The sequence below is a fragment of the Scatophagus argus genome, chromosome 21 (genome assembly GCF_020382885.2).
Source record: "Scatophagus argus isolate fScaArg1 chromosome 21, fScaArg1.pri, whole genome shotgun sequence".
NCBI classification, from domain to species: domain Eukaryota; kingdom Metazoa; phylum Chordata; class Actinopteri; family Scatophagidae; genus Scatophagus; species Scatophagus argus.
In genome coordinates, this window is record NC_058513.1 from 3276017 (window position 1) to 3296010 (window position 19994).

A 19994-nucleotide genomic window follows, 5' to 3' on the forward strand; every position below is an offset into this window, starting at 1 on the left:
CTTCAACCTGGCGATGGGATTAGTGTCAACCAGCGTTTTCACAAGAAGACATTTTCACACAAGACCAAATAGAAAATAATGTTGGATTCAGTCCTACTTGAAACCAAGTTAAGCTATGTCTGAAATTAAGGTCTGATGAAATTCAAACTACATTTACTCTACAAGTTTCATTCAAAAAATACATGGTACATAAGATTTGTATGTCTTGTATGTCATAGTGTGTGTATGTGTGTGTGTGTGTGTGTGTGTGTGTGTAGATTTAGCACTTTTGTCCTGCAGGGGGAAAAAGCTCTTTTTGTATTGCACAAGTGTGTAACAATTTAATATTTCAAAGAGACATTCCTTTCCTTTCCACTCTTTTGTGGCTCTGGAGGAGCTTTTTGTAATATAAAAATACAAAAGTTAAAATAGAGGACTCTACTGAGTCCTAATATAAGTCTCTTGTGAGTTGCAATATTCTATTGCTGGAGTGCCTCATTAACAAGCTGCCATATAAATCACCAGACTTTTGCGTCTGTGTTTTTGTTTCGCACCCTTTGAAGTGTAATGTTAGACAAAAAAACAGAGAACCCCATGTCTAAAACTGTAAAAACAAAAAGAAAAGCTGCTGTCAACTGCTCCAAGTCACACCATCAGAGGGAATCGAGAGAGGGCTATGTAGGTGGTGTGTTTTAACCATGGAGACATGGAGCTGTGAAGTGATTGCACCAATCACGGAGCAGAGCCCAGCAGCTGTGTTGAAAGGTAAGAATGCATCTCACCACTCTTCTTCCTGTAAGCTACAGCTTAACTCCCTGCATGTCTTTTTAGGAAACCAATCTCCTCTCATATGCTAACCAACACCACAGGTTGTTAGTTCAACCAATATTACTGAGTCAAAATCACTCCACCCCATTACTCTTTTGTTAAGTGCTTCAAAGGAAAAAACAAACAAACAAACAAAAACTCTTCTGTGCCATTTCCTGATCATGTTCCATGGAGCTGTTGTGTCCAATATGTCCTGAAAAGGTAACTCTAGGTGCTCTGTGCTCATTTACACTGATTCACCTTGAAAGCCATCTGTAGGTTGAGCAAGATTTCACTAAGATACCCATATTGAATGTGACTGGAGCAGCTTTTTCAAAGGTCCCTCATATCTTTCAAATTAGAGGCTGTAGGTTACAAAGCACATACCAGTCCTGATGCCTGAGAGATGACTATCAAACATAAAGGTAAGGGAAGGACGGGCGTGCGTTCTACAAACTGTTTCAAGTAACATGAGTTATCGCTGTTGTTGTATGTGTGTGTGTGTGTGTGTGTGTGTGTGTGTGTGTGTGTGTGTGTGCGCTTTGTTCCCAGGTTGGAGGTGAATATGTGTGAGCATACACTACATGACAAAAGTATTGGGACATCTGACCATTACACCAATGGGGTCTTTAATAACACTGCATTCCTAATCCATAAACAGCTTTGCAGCTATAACAGCTTTCAACAGCTTTTCCCTGTCCCAGTACTTCTGTCTATGTTGTGTATTTTTGGACCTGCAGCTTGAGTAATAGGCACATACAATGCATTACACGTAAGCTATACTATATCTCCTATATATCTGACCTGCATCTCCTTGTTCTTTCTTTGCAGTCCGATGTTGAGTGCTTCTTCTGCTTCTAGTTTGCAGCTGGTGCTGCTGATCTCCAGGTCCTTCCTTCAGAGAGAAACACAGACAGCAACAGCACTGCTTCAATTTAACCGCTGGAAAAAATACATAGTTCAAAACTGAAATCAGTCAAAGTCAATGATGATTTCAACTGAGTTAAAGAAAGTTAAAGAAAAAATGGTTTAAAACTAGTTGTAACCGAATATAGTCTTAAACTGTACTATATTTAATACCGGAAGACAGAGGGTAGATGACTTAGGTGTCTGCCAGATTTCACCTTTCAGGTTTTGCAGTATGATGATATTTACTCATTCTGAATACGTTCCTGAATTGAAATCGCTGTGTTTACATGACTGCAGGAAGCTGAAGGCTTGCAGTGTAATGGCTTTGTCCGCTTCACTCTCAGCAACCTCCACCCACAGCTACTCTGTAACCTCTTAATACACAACTATTCATCCAGCAAAAAGTCTTTAAAAATTTGGGGGAGACAAAAAAAATAATGAAATGTACATAAAAATGTCTCCTGCTTGTGTGATTTTTAGCAAATGGTGCATGAGAGGTGGCAGCGTCACCAATGGAAAAGACTGAGGACAAAGTATCTCTCACAGCATGCAACAGTGATGAATACACATTGCTATCTATCTATATATATACATATCACATTGTCATGCAAGATGATTTCATGCTCACAGTGTATTTCTATGTTATTTTTATTCAGTGTGAGGCACAGAATTGATCTTCTGTCTTTGTCTGTTTCATTCCATGTTCTTCATATCCCAGTGATTTATGTATTCATTGTATGCTTTCCCTCTTTAATGTACCCTACATGCTTCGGCCACATGCTCTTTGATCAAAACATCATGGCAATGAAGCTTCATTGAGTTGAGTCAAACTGACAGATTCCTTATTCCTTCTGTTTGGAAAACAGAGCACCTTAGCAACAAGGTCAGTGACTCACTTTATTAATGTTCACAGTGAAAGAGGGTCATGCAATTACTGATGCCAACAGAACAAGCTTAACTTCATGAAGGAGATATTATTGCTCAGTGATTTGACTGTTCATTATTTATGTGTGTGTGTGTGTGTGTGTGTGTGTGTGTGTGTGTGTGTGTGTGTGTGTTTTCTGGCACTCAAATCTTGTCTTCAGTTAATTGTTGCTGCAAGGTAAAGTAAAGTCAATGATTTCATTTGCTGTCATTACTGAGGGCAGATAGCAACATGCTGGGATGGGGGGGGTAGGTTGGGCATACACCTCAAGTGGAGATCACTGGACTGTGGAGCATAGAGCCTCACAGTCCAAACTGTTCTGCCCCAGGACAGGAGCATAATAACAGAATGTCAAGAACATTTTGAAGTTTGTTTTTTTTTTCCTGAGGTGAAGTATGATCACAGCAGTTCCGATTTCATTGGAATACCAATAGCAGTCAACGGATAAAACTGCTGTTATCTGCATGAGTTGTAGTATTGAGTTGATTAGAGGGTTGCTGCCTTTTTTTCCACTTTATGAGAAATTAAAAATCCTGTAATATAGCTCGGAAAAATGTGCAGAGCATATTCATGTTTACTAAACCAGTCTGTTATCACTTAATGTTAAATGTTAAATGTTATCTGCTGTATACTGCTGGTCCATAGCAGTGCTTACAACTTAATGATAACATTGGCATGGTAATATGCTCACAATACAATGGCATTGCTACCATGCAGTTGATTAGCAGATATAATGTTTAGTAGAAAAGGCCCATTTAGATCTTCTACGTAAAATATCACAGCACAAAATGCAATACAGTAACAGCAAAAATACTTAGCATCAAAATGAATACACCATAAAGAGTAAAAGCACTCATTAGGCAGTATATATGGATATATAATGTACAATGTCACTGAATTATAGTTGTGCATTATGCATTAATGTGTAAGCATCACAAATGCTCCAGCTGGTTAAAGGTGGAGCTAATTTCAGTGACTTTATATACTGCTGGGTGATTAAATCGATAATAATACATACATAATAATGTATCTGTTCATTTATACTTTGTATTAGTAAGTTTAATTGGCAAACTAACTAAAGTTGTCAAATAATAAAAATGAAACGTATAAACTGGTATAAAATAGAATTAGTCAATTACATTAAAAGTGCCTCACAACTGTACTTAAAGTATCGGTGATGTATTTCAGACATGTGCATTGTCACCTTACTTACCTCGTAATGTTTACAGCAACTGTTCTACCCACACTTTATACCGTTCACACGGCGTACAATACCGTCCCTACCTGTACTTTATGGCTGTCTCAAACATTCCCTAACAGGACCATGTCCTGATCAGTGCTGCTACTTGTTGTTTGTATCTATAGTCTTTAAGTAACTTTATGTACAGTCTTGTGTTGGTTTGCACTATACTACAGTGTTGCCTTTAATTTCCAGTGTAGCACCTGGTACCTGGAGGAACGCTGTCACTGTAAACAGCTGAAATGACAATAAAAACCTCTTGACTTGACTAGATGCATTTTTGTGATAGAAAATCGTCTAATATACATACATGTAATAAGCCCATCTAGTGATTTAATACTGCCAGAATAAAATTATTGGACCTCGTACCTGCCTGTCTACCTGTATGGCTGCACACACTTTGCCTGTGCACTCACTAGGCATGTCTAGGCAGATACACTGCTGGAGCTACCGGCGAGCTGGATACGCATGCATGGCAGAAAAAATGCACCCAACTTCAATAAACTTCAATTCAAATTAAACAAACTGAATAAAACCTAATAAATCATTGTGAAATTATCCCCCATCTCTTTGTGCTATACAGTAACTTTTTACTGCTAATAATTCAAAATTGTGAAATATGGGAAATATTGTGTTTTTGTAATTTTCACTTTGTATATTTTTACTCGACCTATCTGCACCTTTATTTTGTTACCCTTGTGCCAATGAGAAGTTCCCCACTGCAAGGCTAATAAAAGACTCTTCTTACCTTGATTTTATTGTCACATTATGTGTTGTTCAGCAGCTAAGCCAGTAGCGTAATGTTAGCACAAAGCACACCCACAGCAGTGAGTGAGGTTTGTCACGACCATATTGCTTGTGTTCGTATAATTTACATGACTCTAAAAAAGTTAAGAGATGTTGTGGATCATAGAAAGCTTGCCGCTCACATCGATTTCCTAGCAGGCCATCGAGAGCAACGAGGCATCAAGTCAGGTGATGCACATTCACGTGACTTGGAGACTGGCCTGGAGGTGATGCTTCTCTGGTTGTTTTCTCTAATCTTACCAACTCCAGCTTTAAGTACAGTATGTGAGTAAGTGCAGTCTACTAAGTTACTAATGTTAGCATGCTAACAAAATGTAGCTGAGGCAGGCTGCAGGTACTCAGACTACCTGCAAAACCAGGATGTTCTTCTCTTTTGCTGCACAGTTTTATCATGCAAGCTAATAATAATAACAGAACTTTTCATATAGTGTAAAACCTCTGACAATTGTGTGCATGTTTCTGACCTTTTGATCAGCTCTTCCAGCCCAGTCCTATTCTTCTCCATCTCTCCCAGACTCTCCTGTGTGGATCTGCTGTCACCCTCCAGTTTCCTCCTGCTCTTCTCCAGCTCGCCACGCTGGTGGCGTTCCTGCTCAAGTCGGTACTCCAACTGAACACGAACAGCATAACAGGAGGACCAAGACATACAATAAAATGATGATAACATCATATAGATGTAAATGGTATAACTGAAAGAAGAGTTCATCTGAGTTTTAGAAGGCTAAAACTGGTACCAATATTTTTTCAACTATAATTGCCACAGGCTGGCTACTTTCTGCCATTAATCAATATCTTTTATATTGACCATTTATTACATTTGACAATTTTTACACATATAATTATATGTATCTTGTGTTACCCCATATTTGCCAAGGCCCACTGGCTAACAGGGTTACAATTAAGTCAAATAATCTTAAGTTTCCATTGCTCATGTTACTGTCAAAAAGTCGTTTCATGACTGTACTTAATGTGCAGCATGTGTGCTTCTGTTGGATGCAAAGATTACTGCAAAATATTGGTCAATACTGACCTCTCATTACAAAACTGATGGTCAAGTCATTGTAGTGTGTATGATATGACATCGGACATGAATTATTGAATTGTGACAGAATTTCAACATGAAATGCTACATTACTTGTTTTTATCCCTTATCCAGCTGTTGCTCAATTTAACACACTCACCTACAGTCTTAGGCTCTTGGTCTGATATGAACAGTAGCATACAGTGGCTAATGTTAGCTAACGTTGCTGTGTAACTGGCAGTATGTCTGCTGACTTTATAACTTCTCTCCCTGTGATACTGTAACATGAGTATACTGCCAATAAATTTCAAACACACACACAAAAATACACCCTACATTAAGTTATTTTTTTTTTACTGTCTCACTTTCTTACAGCAAGCTGAAAACAAAATCTCATACTGTATCATTACCTTTACACATCCAGGAGAGTCAGCATTTTGTTAACATATCAGAGATGTTAAGTTTTGTAAAACCAAAACAATGAGCTGAAAGGCACTAGAATGTTCCATAAAGCTGAGGAGAACTGCAGCTTTTTAGGAGAACTGCAGCTTTTTGGGTTAACTACTCTTAGAGTCAAACTGCACTGAGCTGAGTTTAGTGGAAAAATACCACTGAAATATACTGACTTGACCTGACTTTCTAGAATAAAAAACAGTCATCTATTAAAAGCTGAGCCTCTTATAATCCTCAGGGGCATGAACACACACAAAAAAATAAAAGTTGGTCACCAAATACAGACTAATGGTGGGTGGGTACTTACATACAGCATACCAGTTAGGCATAATGTGTTCCTGCCTCTTTACCTCTTTGCCTCTTACTTATACAATATAGGGTATTAAGTATGAACAAAGGCCTGCTGCTGATACAAGCCTGCTTCATATAAAGGACTGGTGCCTTCTGCAGCTGCGTTAAGTAAATTACCTGCTCACCATCTGAGTTAATAACAATGAAACTCCATTTAAGGTAAAGGTAAAAAAATATTATATTGTACATAGTTTGAAAAACACAGAATATGACCTTACATCTTCAGCTTGCATCTGCAACTTGGTTTTCTCTTTGGTCAGCAGGTTCACCTTCTCCTCTTCACTCTGCAAATCCTCAATGGCTTGCTGTTGGGGTGAAACAGGATTTCTGAGCCTGGCCTGCATATGTGTCCCTCAGTTACTGAGCCTCCATAACAATGCCTCACATCCATCTGTCCGCCACACTGGCGTTTGAAAATACAGGAGTTGTTTGGTTGCAAAGAAGTCAGAAGTCATCTCCAGTTTGATCTGATAGGTTCAGAGATTTTTTTCTCTATTTCATACATCACTATGTGGTTTGTTTTTTAAGCAAGGCTGTCTTTGTATGCCAGGCTAAACCCATAACCTCACACATGTTCAACAAACACGGAAAAATAATGAGGTTTGATGCTAAATTGAAAATGCTACTGTTGGTCAAAGCATCTGGGAGAAATTAGCGCGTATAGGGCCTCTTATAACTGCCATAGAGAATGATGAAGCTGTGAAGGTTACAGATTTCTTTAGATTTCAAAGCATCTGTTCTGCTTTTCAAAGTCAAGATTTGCTGTGTGTCTGATGGGGAGCACATTTATCACAAGTGTCACTTTTGGCAGGTCCTCAGGCCATATGTTTCTGTTTTACTGAACTTATGTTACATTCCTAGTCAAGCAGCAACTGAGGTATCTTTCTATTCATTGATAAATGGGACAAGGAAATCAATTATACTAACAAACAAATCACAAATAAAGCCAAACAGCATGACAATGCTGGCTAAGTATTGGTGTAGTTTCCATAGTGTATACTGAAAATGACATAAAACTCAATTCTAGCTGACTTTGCAATATACACCACAGTAGTAGATGAAAGTTCATTCTGTATTTTGGAAACAGTAAAGTAAAAGAAAAAGCTAAAAATATAAAGAAACTTGTTTACTAGCTGATTCCAAGCCGGACCTGTGCTTTCAAGCACATCTCACTGTCACATGTGAAATGAGCAAAATTGACCTGCTGGGGGATTCGGTTGCAAGTGCCAGGAAGTTTAAAGATTTAAAGACGAGTGTAAAGGCGGTGAGTGGCTCTGTAACAGCACGCCAGCATGGACCTGGGCAGTGAAACTAAAAAGTGCATAAATTTAGATTTTTTTCATGCCAATTCATGGTTTTTGCAGACACTGAATTTAAAGAAAGAGTCAAACATAATATATCTCAATTTTCATGTTAAACATTATGAGAATAAGGGTTTAAAATAATAAAATCTAAGCCATTTTTGAATAGGTGGACCCTGGAGTTATGAGCAAGAAAAATAAATAAAAAATGCACTTACTGCACAACTCAGTGGAACATTTTCAATGTTCAATTCAGCACATTGTTTATATCCTTGGTTAGACCCTAAGGATGTAATAAACAATGTGTTTTGGAAAGAAACCCTTCCCTTAAACGTAACTTTAGTTGTTTATAAGAACACTCTAAAAACTCTACACCTCTAATTTCACATATGACCCGACCCCAGCTTAGTCTGTGGTGAAAACCGTTGTAAAATGTCTTCTTTGGCTCTGGAAGAGATTTGTCAAGTCTGAGAAAATAATCACTGTGAAAGCTCAGCCTGGTACCCAAAGGGTTAAGGCAAAGAGCATGAACCCCAACGTCCAATTTATGAATAATCCTTGCGATGTCATTGGGGTTATCTCAGACTGGGCTTGGAGACTACAAATATCTGGTCTACATTACAAAGTGGAGGCCTTGACTTTGAAAGATACTGACATTTGACTTTTACTTGCTATATGAGAAATGTGTTTTCTATTGTTACTCAGTTGTATAGAAGGGTAATGCTAAAATGCTGTGATGGCCCTTTAATACTGTGTCATTGCATTCTATACAACAGTATCCTAAACTGAACCTTAACGACTCTCACTGTGCTCTCACCTGACTGAGCTCCACCAGATGTTCCTTCTCCTTCTGCAGCTTGTGCACCACCTCGTCCTTCTGAAGAAGTTGATCTGACAGTCTTCTTACCTCACTGTCTGATGACTAGAAAGAAGAGAAAAAGGTCAGAACCAAACATCAAATACAATGCTAATCATCACACTAGATAAGACATTAAGAATCAACAAACCAATAAACCAATCCTTAAAAAATAAGTAGCTAGGTGTTAATTAATTCATATCTCCCCATACATACAAGATTTTGGTCTAATCTGTCTCTGCTAAAACACTTCTTTCTGTGATTATTAATGTTTTCCTCTTGGGCAAGCAGCCATGATGCCTTGTGAATGCAGCAGTTTTGATCTACAGGCTCTGACTCTGCATCACACCGTAAAACAATTATCTTCTTTCATGACAAAAACAGATGTCATTATTTTTCCTCTCTAAGAGACAGACATCAAAGCTTTATTTGCATGTGGAATCCTGGCTCCTATTGAAGACATGAGGACCTAATGAGACAAAAGTGATAGTTTCAAATCTGTTTGAGCATGAGACTGCAAATGCAAACCAGCAAACTGGGGGAAAGTTGTGTGGTGGTGTCAGTTTTTATGCTTGCTCTCCAAAAAGTGCAGAAAATTTCTGTTTTACAGTAAATGCCAGAACGGACAGATGAATGAATTCTGCTCTAAACTTCAGCTCCTTTGGATCAAACGCAGTCATAATGACTGTTATGTTACAGCATACCACAAATATTAGACATGGTCACATCATTTTTTTTTTTTTTTCAAAGCCCTGTGTCAGCTCTGCTATCAAACAAGCCTGGTCTTGCTGCATCCACTGTGACGGCATTCTCTCATACTTCCCTCTTATCAGTATCTCACAGTATCTTTACCACGTGGCAGACAATTTCCTCAAGAAAACCTTCATGTAACCAGAGTTTCAAGTGCCTATCCTTATGACCCAGATCAAATTAATCAGTGTATTTGCAGAGACTAAATAAACACCACCCTGCACCACTGAAAACCCCCTTTCCATCTTCACACACAGCCTTGTGGGTACAGTACATTCTTGTGGCATTCCTGAACAAAGATAGCATCATAATCCTTTAATACACCTCAGTGAAACAGATAAAGGGGTTTGGTGAGGGGCTGTAATGGAGATGTCAGAGCAGCCTCTGCTTGTTAGTGTCTGAGAGACTCTGTTTCATCCTGGCAGGAATAGCTAATTCCCTAAGCAGGGAGGTAGATAAACGTGACCTGAAATTTATGTCTCAGAAGTTCAAGCGAGACAGTTTCTTACTCTGTGATGCTGTATGTATAGTTTCCTATAGATAAGTCAACCTGATACTTTCTGATAAATTATGTTGTATCTGTAATTACAAAATCTCCTTGTGTTAACTGGGGAGAAACATTGTGCTCTCTCAATCAAGAAGAAATAAAACCATCTGATGATTCCACTATTTCCTACACACTGCAATAGACTTGCCATTAAAATATGTTCTCTTTTAGCATGAAATACAAACACACATATCATTTTAGGTGATTGAGATGACAATAAATTCTATGCTTCACACACAAAAGAGCATGTTTTGTGCTTCTTCTTCCCCTGTATGCAAATAAAACTGAAGGAAACTGATTCTGTTGTGCATCTCACTGAGTAGACAATCTAACACGATTTTCTCAAGACTCTTCATTAAGACACATGTTAAGGTGACTAAAAATAGGAAAAAGGTTGTGTTTTGAACTAGTGCATATTTCTGTGAGGGGAACATTGCGTTTTCACATGGAGCAACAGCATAGCTGGTATTTGCTCATAACAGTGTTGATTATATGGGCAATATACCAGGCAAGACTGTACTAGCAGAACGCAGAATGCACTTTGTGTCTTGAAAATGCTTTCCTTCGATATTTGCTATATAGTGGCTAGCTGCTAATACTAGAAACAGCTTCTGTGCTCTACCGCAACCCACAAGACAAAAGTCCAGTTCAAGCAGGTTAAAAAGCACAGGTGTGAAAAAAGTCCATGTCAGAACTGCCAGGTACAGGTGGAAACATCAGCAAATATAGACTATAAGAGTATTGGGACACCACTGGGAAGGCTTTCCACAAGATTCTACCGTGTTTCTGTGGGAAATTTTGCCCATTCATGCAGTTCACCATTTGTGAGGTCAGGCACTGAGGTTGAACAAAAAGGTCTGCCTTGCAATCTCCGTTCCAGTTCATCCTAAATGTGTTCGATGAGCTTGAGGTCAGGGTTCTGTGTGGGCAAGTTAAGTCCACACCAAACTCATTCAACCATGTCTTTATGGACTTTGCTTTGTGCCCTGGGGCACAGTCATGCTGGAATAGAAAACAGCCTTCAACAAACTGCTGCCACAAAGTTGGAAGCATAGCATTGTCCAAAATGTCTTGGTATGCTAAAGCATTAATATTTCCCATCACTGGAAGTAAGAGACCAAGCCCAATCCCTGAAAAACAGCCTCATACCACACCTGAATTCAATGATAAAGAAGTGTGTCCCAGTACCTTTTTCCTCTATATCATGTATATGAACTTTATATCTCTGGCTCCAGCACTAATAGTGGCCACCATCTCTCCTCCACTAACAGGTTCTTCTGTTTGATGTCTCTGTGTACATCTCATTGAAGTGGCATCTTCCTGCTCCATGATTTATGTGTCACAGAAAAACTTCCGGAGTTAAGCTGAAACCCACTGAAGAGTCCAACCATGGGCGCAAATTCAAGGATAAGATTTATGTGAGTTACATTATGGAAGAGGTACATGACATTGGGGTACATGAGGTGAGACTAGAACTCCACTTTTCACCTCAGCTGGGTCGCCAGCCTGTCCTACAGCTGTCAAATGTATCCCCTTCCTAAGAAAAAATGAATGACAAAGTTTTCCAGATTCCAACGGTTCTTTGATGCGGTGGTGTGTGCAGAATCATTCTTGGAAGGTTTGTTCTGTGGCGTATCCAGCTTTGCCGATTCCGATGGTGGTTTGGCTGGCTCTGGGTTCACCTTGGGCAAATTTGTTTTTGGCTGTTTTTACAAGGAACCACATTTGAGCCGTGGTGGAAGATTTCCATTCTGAGCAACTTTATTCACTCACCAATCAGTGAGGTGTGTGGACTTGCCACACCAGAAACCACATGTGAAACCAGTTTTTGTTCACTCACAGGCTAAACGGGCTGAGGTCCTTCCAACACACCTTTGGCCCACTGATGCCAAGTTCATGTAATTACAGCAGCATCGCCATGTCCTCTGTTACAAGATGCCATTTATTGTAAACTGAAACTTAAAAAAAACATATCTCTCTACTCTAGGCAAACATCTTAAAATCCCAGTGGTATAACATGGAAGTTGAGAGGAATTTAACTTACGCTCATTGTTGAAAAAAGACACTGTTAAATTAAAAGAGGGACAAAGCTAATTGTTGCAGTCACTCTCAATTTTCTACACTATAACACAGGATAAATTTGACATTTTGGGACATATGCTAAAGGCTTTCGTGCCTAGAGTTAGTCTGTACACTCAATAAGAAGCTATCAAAAAGTAACCTTAACCTAGAAAAAGAATGGAAAAAGGTTAAAACTGCGAGCTTGGCTTTGTCCAAAGGTAATAAAATCCTCCTACAATGTGTAAAACTTTGAAGCCCTTTGAATGAACTATCGATGCTGAAAACAAATAAATCATGCATTGAAACACATCACGCAGTATAGCAACAACAAAAGGAATTCAATGGAGATAAGTGAGTAAACTATGTGCTTGTTAAAATTCTGGTTTTTGCCATCTGATATTGGATTATCCTTTGGATTATTAATGTTGACGTGCCTTGATTTTTGAGAGCAAAGTTAAAGGACAAGCATACGTGTACACTATGTGGACAACAGCATAGGGACACACCTTTTAATTATTAAATTCAGGTGTGGTATGGGGCAGATTTTCGGGGGTGGCAATGTCCAGAATGTTCCAACTTTGTGGCAACAGTTTGGGGATGACCCTTTTCTATTCCAGCAAGGTCCATAAAGACATGGTTGGATGAGTTTGGTGCGGAAGAGCTTGACTGGCCCACACAGAGCCCTGACCTCAACTCCATCCAACACCTTTGGGATGAACTGGAACGGATACTGTGAGCCAGGCCTTTTTGTCCAATATCAGTATCTGCACTGATAAAAGCTCAACTGCATGAATGGGCAAAATTCTCGTAGAAACACTGCAGAATCTTGTGGAAAGCCTACCCAGAAGAGTGAAAGCTGTTGTAACTGCAGAGGGAAAACCAACTCCAATGGTTAGGTGCCCTAGTACTTTTGTCTTTCATTTGTCTCTCATTCATTTCATACTTTTAAGAATCATTTTGAAACCATCATCTAGACCAAGTACAGGTGTTAGTGAACAACAGGTAATATACCACGTGGGACAGCTGATTTCTTAGTTTCATTATATTCTTGATTGTTTTGAAATAGAACTGAATGCTAGAAACAACAAATATGCCTTTTAAAAAAATCATATCCATCCTGTGGTGAAGATCATGTAATATTCCACCTGTTTATCCTGCTCAGCTACAGTCAGGACACTCTCCAGTTCATGCACGTCTCTTCTGAGGCTGCTGCACTCAGCTTCCAGCCTGTCCTTGTGGAGGGCCAGCTGGGTTGAGCAGGCTTCCTCCTCCTGCAAACGGTCGGATAAGCTTGACAGCTGCCTCTCCAGCTCACGCCGGGCCTTCTCCAGCTGGACACAGTGCTGCTCGGATGCCTGGGCACTCTCCTGCTCCTGGAGATTAGCAAACTATATCTATTAATGCTAACATTGGCTTACACAGAGTTATTACACACAGTAACTCATATATTTTTAATCAATTTTCTCCTTCATTTACCACCTTTTTTGTATTTTGGTTTAGTTTAGTTTAGAATCTGATCTAGATTTTGTTAGATTTTAATCACCCCTAAAGTAAAAAAAATAAATTCCATATTCAAAATCATTCAAACCATTAGAAATGAATGTAATCTCAGAACAAAACAAGTCATGAAGCATGTCAGTAAAATGACTCTTGCTTTGTGCAATAACATAATATCTGCTGAAACCTATCCTTAAAATAACAATAACCAAATTGTACATAGATTCTGTTTTTGGTGGGGAGATGGACTAGTTAATGCAGAAAAAGAAAGGAGAGAGCGAGGACAAATGAGGTAGAAAAAGACTGAGGGATGAAGCATGAATATGAAGGGATAAGTTCAATAAAAGTGCCTGAAGCAAAGAGAGAAACAGAGAGGATCTTACCAGAGGTTGTGCCACAAGATGAAACTAATCCTCCCTCAAGTCAGAAGAAACCTTCCCTTTGCTCATTTACAGTTGCCTTAATATAGTACAGCTGAAAAGGCAACACAGTGACGTCCAGCGCTGACTTGATAAGCAAGTTCTACCAAACACCAGATCACTTCGTCAACAGCCATCCATAACAGGAGTGAAAAGACCTGATTGTGAAAGCCTGCTCTGCTTACTGTTACTTTCTTACGGACCAGTCATCATGGGCAAGGCATTTGGAACGAGCTAATAGCATACCCAAATATCTGGGCATTTGTGAAATGATCAGGCGACCACATTTCCATCTGCATTTATTTCCATAAAAGTACTTGGTTTGAGCTCTTTCCCTGCCTTTTCTGAAACCTCCCCACATCATTTAACTTGTGCAAAGTTATGCGCACCCTTGAAACTTTCAGTAAGTGGTATGTGAACAGGTGTTAGCAGGTAGAAGACGCAGGCAGTTTCAGATTCAAAATACAAACGAGATGTACACAAAAATGTATGTCCATGCTCATGTAAGACACACAATAGCACATAGAGGCTGTCGTACAAACACATCACAGGGTTAGAGCTGCTATGGCGTATATGATCTTGGGTCTGTCTGAAGTCAAGCTCATTCACTATTTCTTACTGATGAAAAATCAAAATCTCCGTAGTAACCTGACATTTCTGACACTTGTGAAATGTCATCGTTATGCATCATCACAGACAAGTGCAGTAACTGTGTCACGTTCATCAAAAGTTTTAGTAAGAAGTACCATACATGCAATGAATATATCTTTTTTGTTCCCTTAAAGGAATTTTGGAGCGCTCTGTATTGTATCTCAATTTTACACTTGGAGTTCAGACACTTAACCAAAATTACAGCATGCCAGCATAAGTGAGAGGAGCCAAAGACTGAAGGCCAGTGACATTGGTACATGGCAGTTTAGTGCATTAAAAACTAAAAGGAGTTATTTCTATGAGCAATGAAAAATGCATTCACCTGCATGCATGAGTTTAGACTACTTTGAGATGTCAGTGCAGGAAAAGTGTAATCAAGAACATATGGTTATAACATGTTAAATTCCATTTCATGTGGACAAAAAGATTTTTGGCGTGGATCATGTACCATAAATGTTGCCTAATTTTTATGGCTTATCTGACGTTTTAGTGAAACTTCTACTAAACATCTACCAGCTCGGGTTTAGCAAGATTTAACACTACATGGCTGTACAGTGTACATTTACATGTTGAGTGCAACTTGGATATTTGGCTTTGACACCAAAACAGGACAAATTAGCCTCGCTAATGTTTCAGTTCGAAACTAGCCAAATTAGCCATCTGCCCATCCAGTTTGTTATTATTTTGAGATACTAAGTCATTATCTTGACATAGGTTTTAGTCATTATTTTGAGAAATCTTTTCAAAATAATGACTTAGCTTTTCACCATACTGGTGGAAATTAGCCTTTTTGGTAAATATTTAAAATGAATGATGTTTGAATTCTATCATCTGTCTTGGTCCAGTCATACTGTCATGGCATTCTGGGACAAATGACTAGAACAGAACCGTTGTTAATTGGTAAGACCACTGCTGTTTCTGAATAAAAACTAATGCTGTTAAAAAGGCTGGATGAGGTTTAAGTCTACCATCACAATTAGCTTTGTCACACAGTATGCAGACTATATAATCAGTTATACATACTGTATGTACAAACCAGCAAGAGTTACCCACAGCTGCTAATCTGTGCTCCAGTGTAGTGCTGTAGCTATCCCAGTCCAGTTCTTCGGGTTCTGGTTCCGGTCCAGGATCTGCATGGTTTCCATTGGCTTCCTCGGTGTCATCAGAGAGGGAGTGGCAACGCCGAACGTGGCTAGCAGACATCATCTTAACTTCCTCCAGTCTGTACGCTGTCTTGCTCTGCAGACCTCACCTGTTTGGCAACGGAGCAACTCGCCCGACTGTTCTAACAGAGTTTCCGCACTAATCCAGAGTTAATTATTCACTTCCCTGTCTCTTTCTTTGCTTGGCTCACAGCTGTTCTTCTTGTTCCAGGTGGGTTTCAGCAGGAGGAACAGTACTAATTCACTCTGATGGTGCTCGAGTCTGCACTCTCCTAGCACATCCTCTCTCTCACGATGCACTGGCAGCTCTGCTCACCTTTCTTTGTCTTCCTCACACTACTTCATCTGTCAGCCTTCCTTCTCAAGGAAACTTTTTTTCTTCACTCTACTGGCCTTTCTCTCCTCTCAATCAACCATTCATCTATGTTTCAATTCAGAGAGTGCTAGTGAAATCCAGACATTTCTACACACATACTCTCAGCCTACCAACAGCCTGCCACCGGTAACCCTATGCAGGTAGCCACTGCTCAGTCCAGAATTAGTCTGTCTTTTGCCATGATGACCTTCCCTTCTGCTTGCTTTCCTCACTTTTGTCTCCTCCCCTAGAAACAGGTGACACTCTCCACTTTCAGGGGGTTCCAAAGGTGTCCTACAGGGATGACAGCTGGTGTAGGATGTCTTGTCTGGAGAAAAGCCTTTAAAGTCGTGTCGTTGTGCTGCAGAAATGCAGCCCTCAGCTGTACCATCAAAGCCACACCACAGAAAGACAAGAAAACAAGGGCGGGATTCCAGAGTCAAAAGTGCTTTTTCTCCTCTTAGTCTACGTTATAATTGACATAAATGTCTTCTGCGCCCACACCCACATGGCCCCCCCACAATGCCATGGCATTCATCACAGCAAAAACAACGAGGCATATTGTGCTTCAGAATCAAGTGTGGATGTTTTTCTTGAATGAAGCCACTGAGACCCACAAAGGCTAGACTAAGCATTTCCATTTCTAGAGTTAACATCAAAGAGGGTTCCAAGAAGAAGTTGACTTTGGAAATTTGAAAACTGCAATTGAAAATCCAATTCAACCAACCATTTTCAATATCAACCATGTCACATTGTCTGAACTGGCAGATAGAGTCTGCATGTTGGGGGAAAAGGGGAAATAAAATCTCAACTCAATTTCCTCAAAAGATCGTTTTCTGAAGATTTCAACCACATTTCATGGTGTTCATCATGACTGGATGTGACAGATATGAGCCCCTGCAGTTACAACACAATGAACAATATCTGCTGATGAAGATCATGAGTTGCAACTGAAAGTTCCAGAAAAGCCTAGGAATTATGATAATATACTCCTTTATTCGATCTTTAATGTTTTTATCCAACTGTATATTTATCCAATTGTATTATTATTTGGAGTAGCAGTGTTGCTAAGTGAAAAAAGAATATCAAGTATGTACTGAGACATAAATGGGAAATACATGCAATAGATAACTATAAAGGGTAACAGAATGTGTACTTTAAAGCTATCCACCTTTGTGATATATGCACTTTATCTTTATTGGAGTAACATGTATGGAATGTGCAGAACTGAGAACATGCGATAGCCATTCATTTTATCAGAAAGTGCAGACCGAGAGGCCATCTGTGGCTACAATGGCAACCAACAAGCAAGTGAAATGAAGTTTTCTATTCAGTTTCCTCATACCACCAAATTCCAGTTCATTCGCCATCCAGCATTTCATAGTAATATAGAAAAAGCAACCATACATGACCTTTCCAAATGAGCTAGAATAACACTAGATATTAAAGAGGTCAAAACTGGGCACAGTTATATGAGCAAGGATAAGCACTCTGCCAATGCCACTGAGCTTTAGGGGGAAAAAAAACAAAAACAAAAACCCAAAAACAGGATTTCTGAGAATGTGAATCGTTTTATTTTGACAATGTGGTCTGGGTTCTTGTGCAGAGAAGGCAGCACAGAGGAATCTGTTCATGTAACTCCCACTCGAGCTGGAGAATCAGAGACACTGAGCTGCCACACCAGACACCACTCATGTCCAACACCAACACTCATATCTGCCGAGAAGGCTGCCAGTGAGCCAGATAAGTGACTAATTCAAATATGCATCAGATTTTCGTCACACAAAGAAACACTATAAAGGAAGACCAGCTTCCTGTTTACACTCCTGTTCTTAGGTCTCATTCATTCATTCATCAGAAGATCGGAACTGCTGCTGATACTGATTACAGAGTTAGAAGGTAATGTAAGGACATGGTTAGTGTGGATGAAAGCATTACAGGAAAGCCCTCCAGTTACACTGATGATCTCTGACTATGTTTGACTGCTCCATGCTAAATGCAACCCATACTGAGAGTGAGGGTTCATAACAGTACCTCTATGAGGTACACAATCCGGTATTTAAGAAGAGGAGGAGAGGTTGCGAGTTCAGCTGCCGGATGCTTTTAATTTAAGATATTTACCTCGAAGTCTTATAAAAAACAAGACCTAGAGTTAAACACTAATGTCTGCATGGCAATGTTCCCACAGTGTCAGTGTTAACATGCTATTGTTTACTGTCTTTGAGGTAGCTTGCTAATATGTGCTGGCACTAAACACAAAGAACAGACGAGGCTGATGGCAATGTCAGTAGTTTTAGAAAATTGAAGTTCACTGTTGAAATGTTTCACTATTTTTAAAACAAATAAGTAGTACTAACATGCACAAAAATTACTCTGATATCAACCACAATGCAGCAGTGATTTTTCCAAACTTTCTAGACAACAGGAATAACAGTGGGCTATCAAGTACTAAGCTTACTGGTGCATTGACTCTGAAGCATGAACAAATCCATCCAGTCGAGAAGCCCTGCAATACCTTTGCTATTATTTGGTAGTAAGGCAGGAGTTTGTTGTACAGGACATGCAAAGGACAATAAATACATACAGGACCTGGTATCACTTGTAGCCAAATCTTCTCAAGGGGTACCGAGGAGTAAAAACAGCAACTGAGGGCGCCTCCACTGGTTTAAAATAAAAGTTAGAATGTATGTAAGTTTTTGAGAAAATGAGCTTCCTTCTTACTTGTACCTGTTTTGTTACCTCAGTAAATACTTTTCTAATGAATTTATAGTCTCAGTCGCTGTTTCAAGTATTCTTTAAGACAGCATGATGTTCATTTTCTAAATTATGGTCACATATAGATATAAATAGAGGACAGAGCAGGGTATGACATAGGGTGTGGACCTTGTGACTGACAAGTCACTACCACAATTTGTCCTCAGGGTCTCAGTCAGATCCAATCAGAATTCTCACCAGCTCTACCTACCCATTCAAATGTGGTCACTTCTGGCTCTAACAAAAAAGATGATGACAAACTCAAGGCTTCAAAATGTTAGTTCACAAACCAGTGAGTGACGTCACAAGGGGTTTACACTTCCTCACCACCCACACTGTTTAAAGAAAGACTACTTGAGTGACTTTGTACAATAATAGTATAAGTAATAAGTGATGCTGCCAAGATTATATGCACCCATTCAACAGTGTCATCAATGTAGTCATGCTGCTGCCATGGCTAAAAACATAAAAACAAGACATACAGCAAGGCACCATCTGAGCAAGAAAGACTCTTTTTTTTAATGACAGAGCAGACAGAGCATAAAAAGTCTGGACAGTTTAAACCTTAGATATAGCTGTCAGTAGCTTCCTATTTCCCATGCCGTCAATCTGACAGTCTCTGCATAATTTCTTAGACTTTCACCTAAAACTCACCTCAAAGTTTATCTCTCCTGACCAATTTGTTCATACATTCAATTGCTTCCTTCCCCCTTCCTAACATCGAGTCAGTCTTCCATTCCCTCGCCTCTCTTCACCCTGCTCTCTCCTCCCCTCTCCACCCTCATTCATCTCTTCCTGCCAGTCTTTTGTCTCACAGTATGCCTTGGGCCCCAGAAACTTCAGAGGCAATCCAGACTGAAAGTTTTTCCACATGCAGAACTGGGGAATCTGGATAACTCTGCATGAACGCTCGAACGCACATTTATTTCCCATTAGCGGTAATTGAGGGGTAAACAGTGGACTTCTCTCTCTTTATATCCATTTGTACCAAAGATGATTGGAGCAACAAGAGAAGCAAAGAAAAATCTTTTCTTTCTTTTTCCTTGCAGTGGTAATCCTCAAATTACTCATTTAGTTTTAATGTTTTAATTTGTGTTTTAGTGCTGCACTTCTGAATACAGTAGTAGTTCCTCACATAGAGTGAGTGG

At 39.5% G+C, this 19994-nt stretch overlaps 1 protein-coding gene across 5 annotated transcripts in view; it reads right to left on the reverse strand.

The window, feature by feature from the left end:
- LOC124052763 (myosin-16) overlaps window positions 1-19994 on the reverse strand; it is a 54734-nt gene that overhangs the window by 22550 nt on the left and 12190 nt on the right. For 3 of the 5 annotated variants that reach the window (XM_046377390.1, XM_046377391.1, XM_046377388.1), the window contains exons 2-6: window positions 13153-13380; window positions 8611-8715; window positions 6711-6797; window positions 5132-5277; window positions 1591-1681 (exon numbers count right to left, since the gene is read on the reverse strand). In XM_046377390.1, the coding sequence (XP_046233346.1) occupies window positions 1591-1681; window positions 5132-5277; window positions 6711-6797; window positions 8611-8715; window positions 13153-13380 (657 nt within the window). Of the gene's footprint in view, window positions 1-1590; window positions 1682-5131; window positions 5278-6710; window positions 6798-8610; window positions 8716-13152; window positions 13396-15627; window positions 17187-19994 lie in introns of those variants that run through there. The other 2 variants (XM_046377387.1, XM_046377389.1) reach the window with 2 other exon arrangements.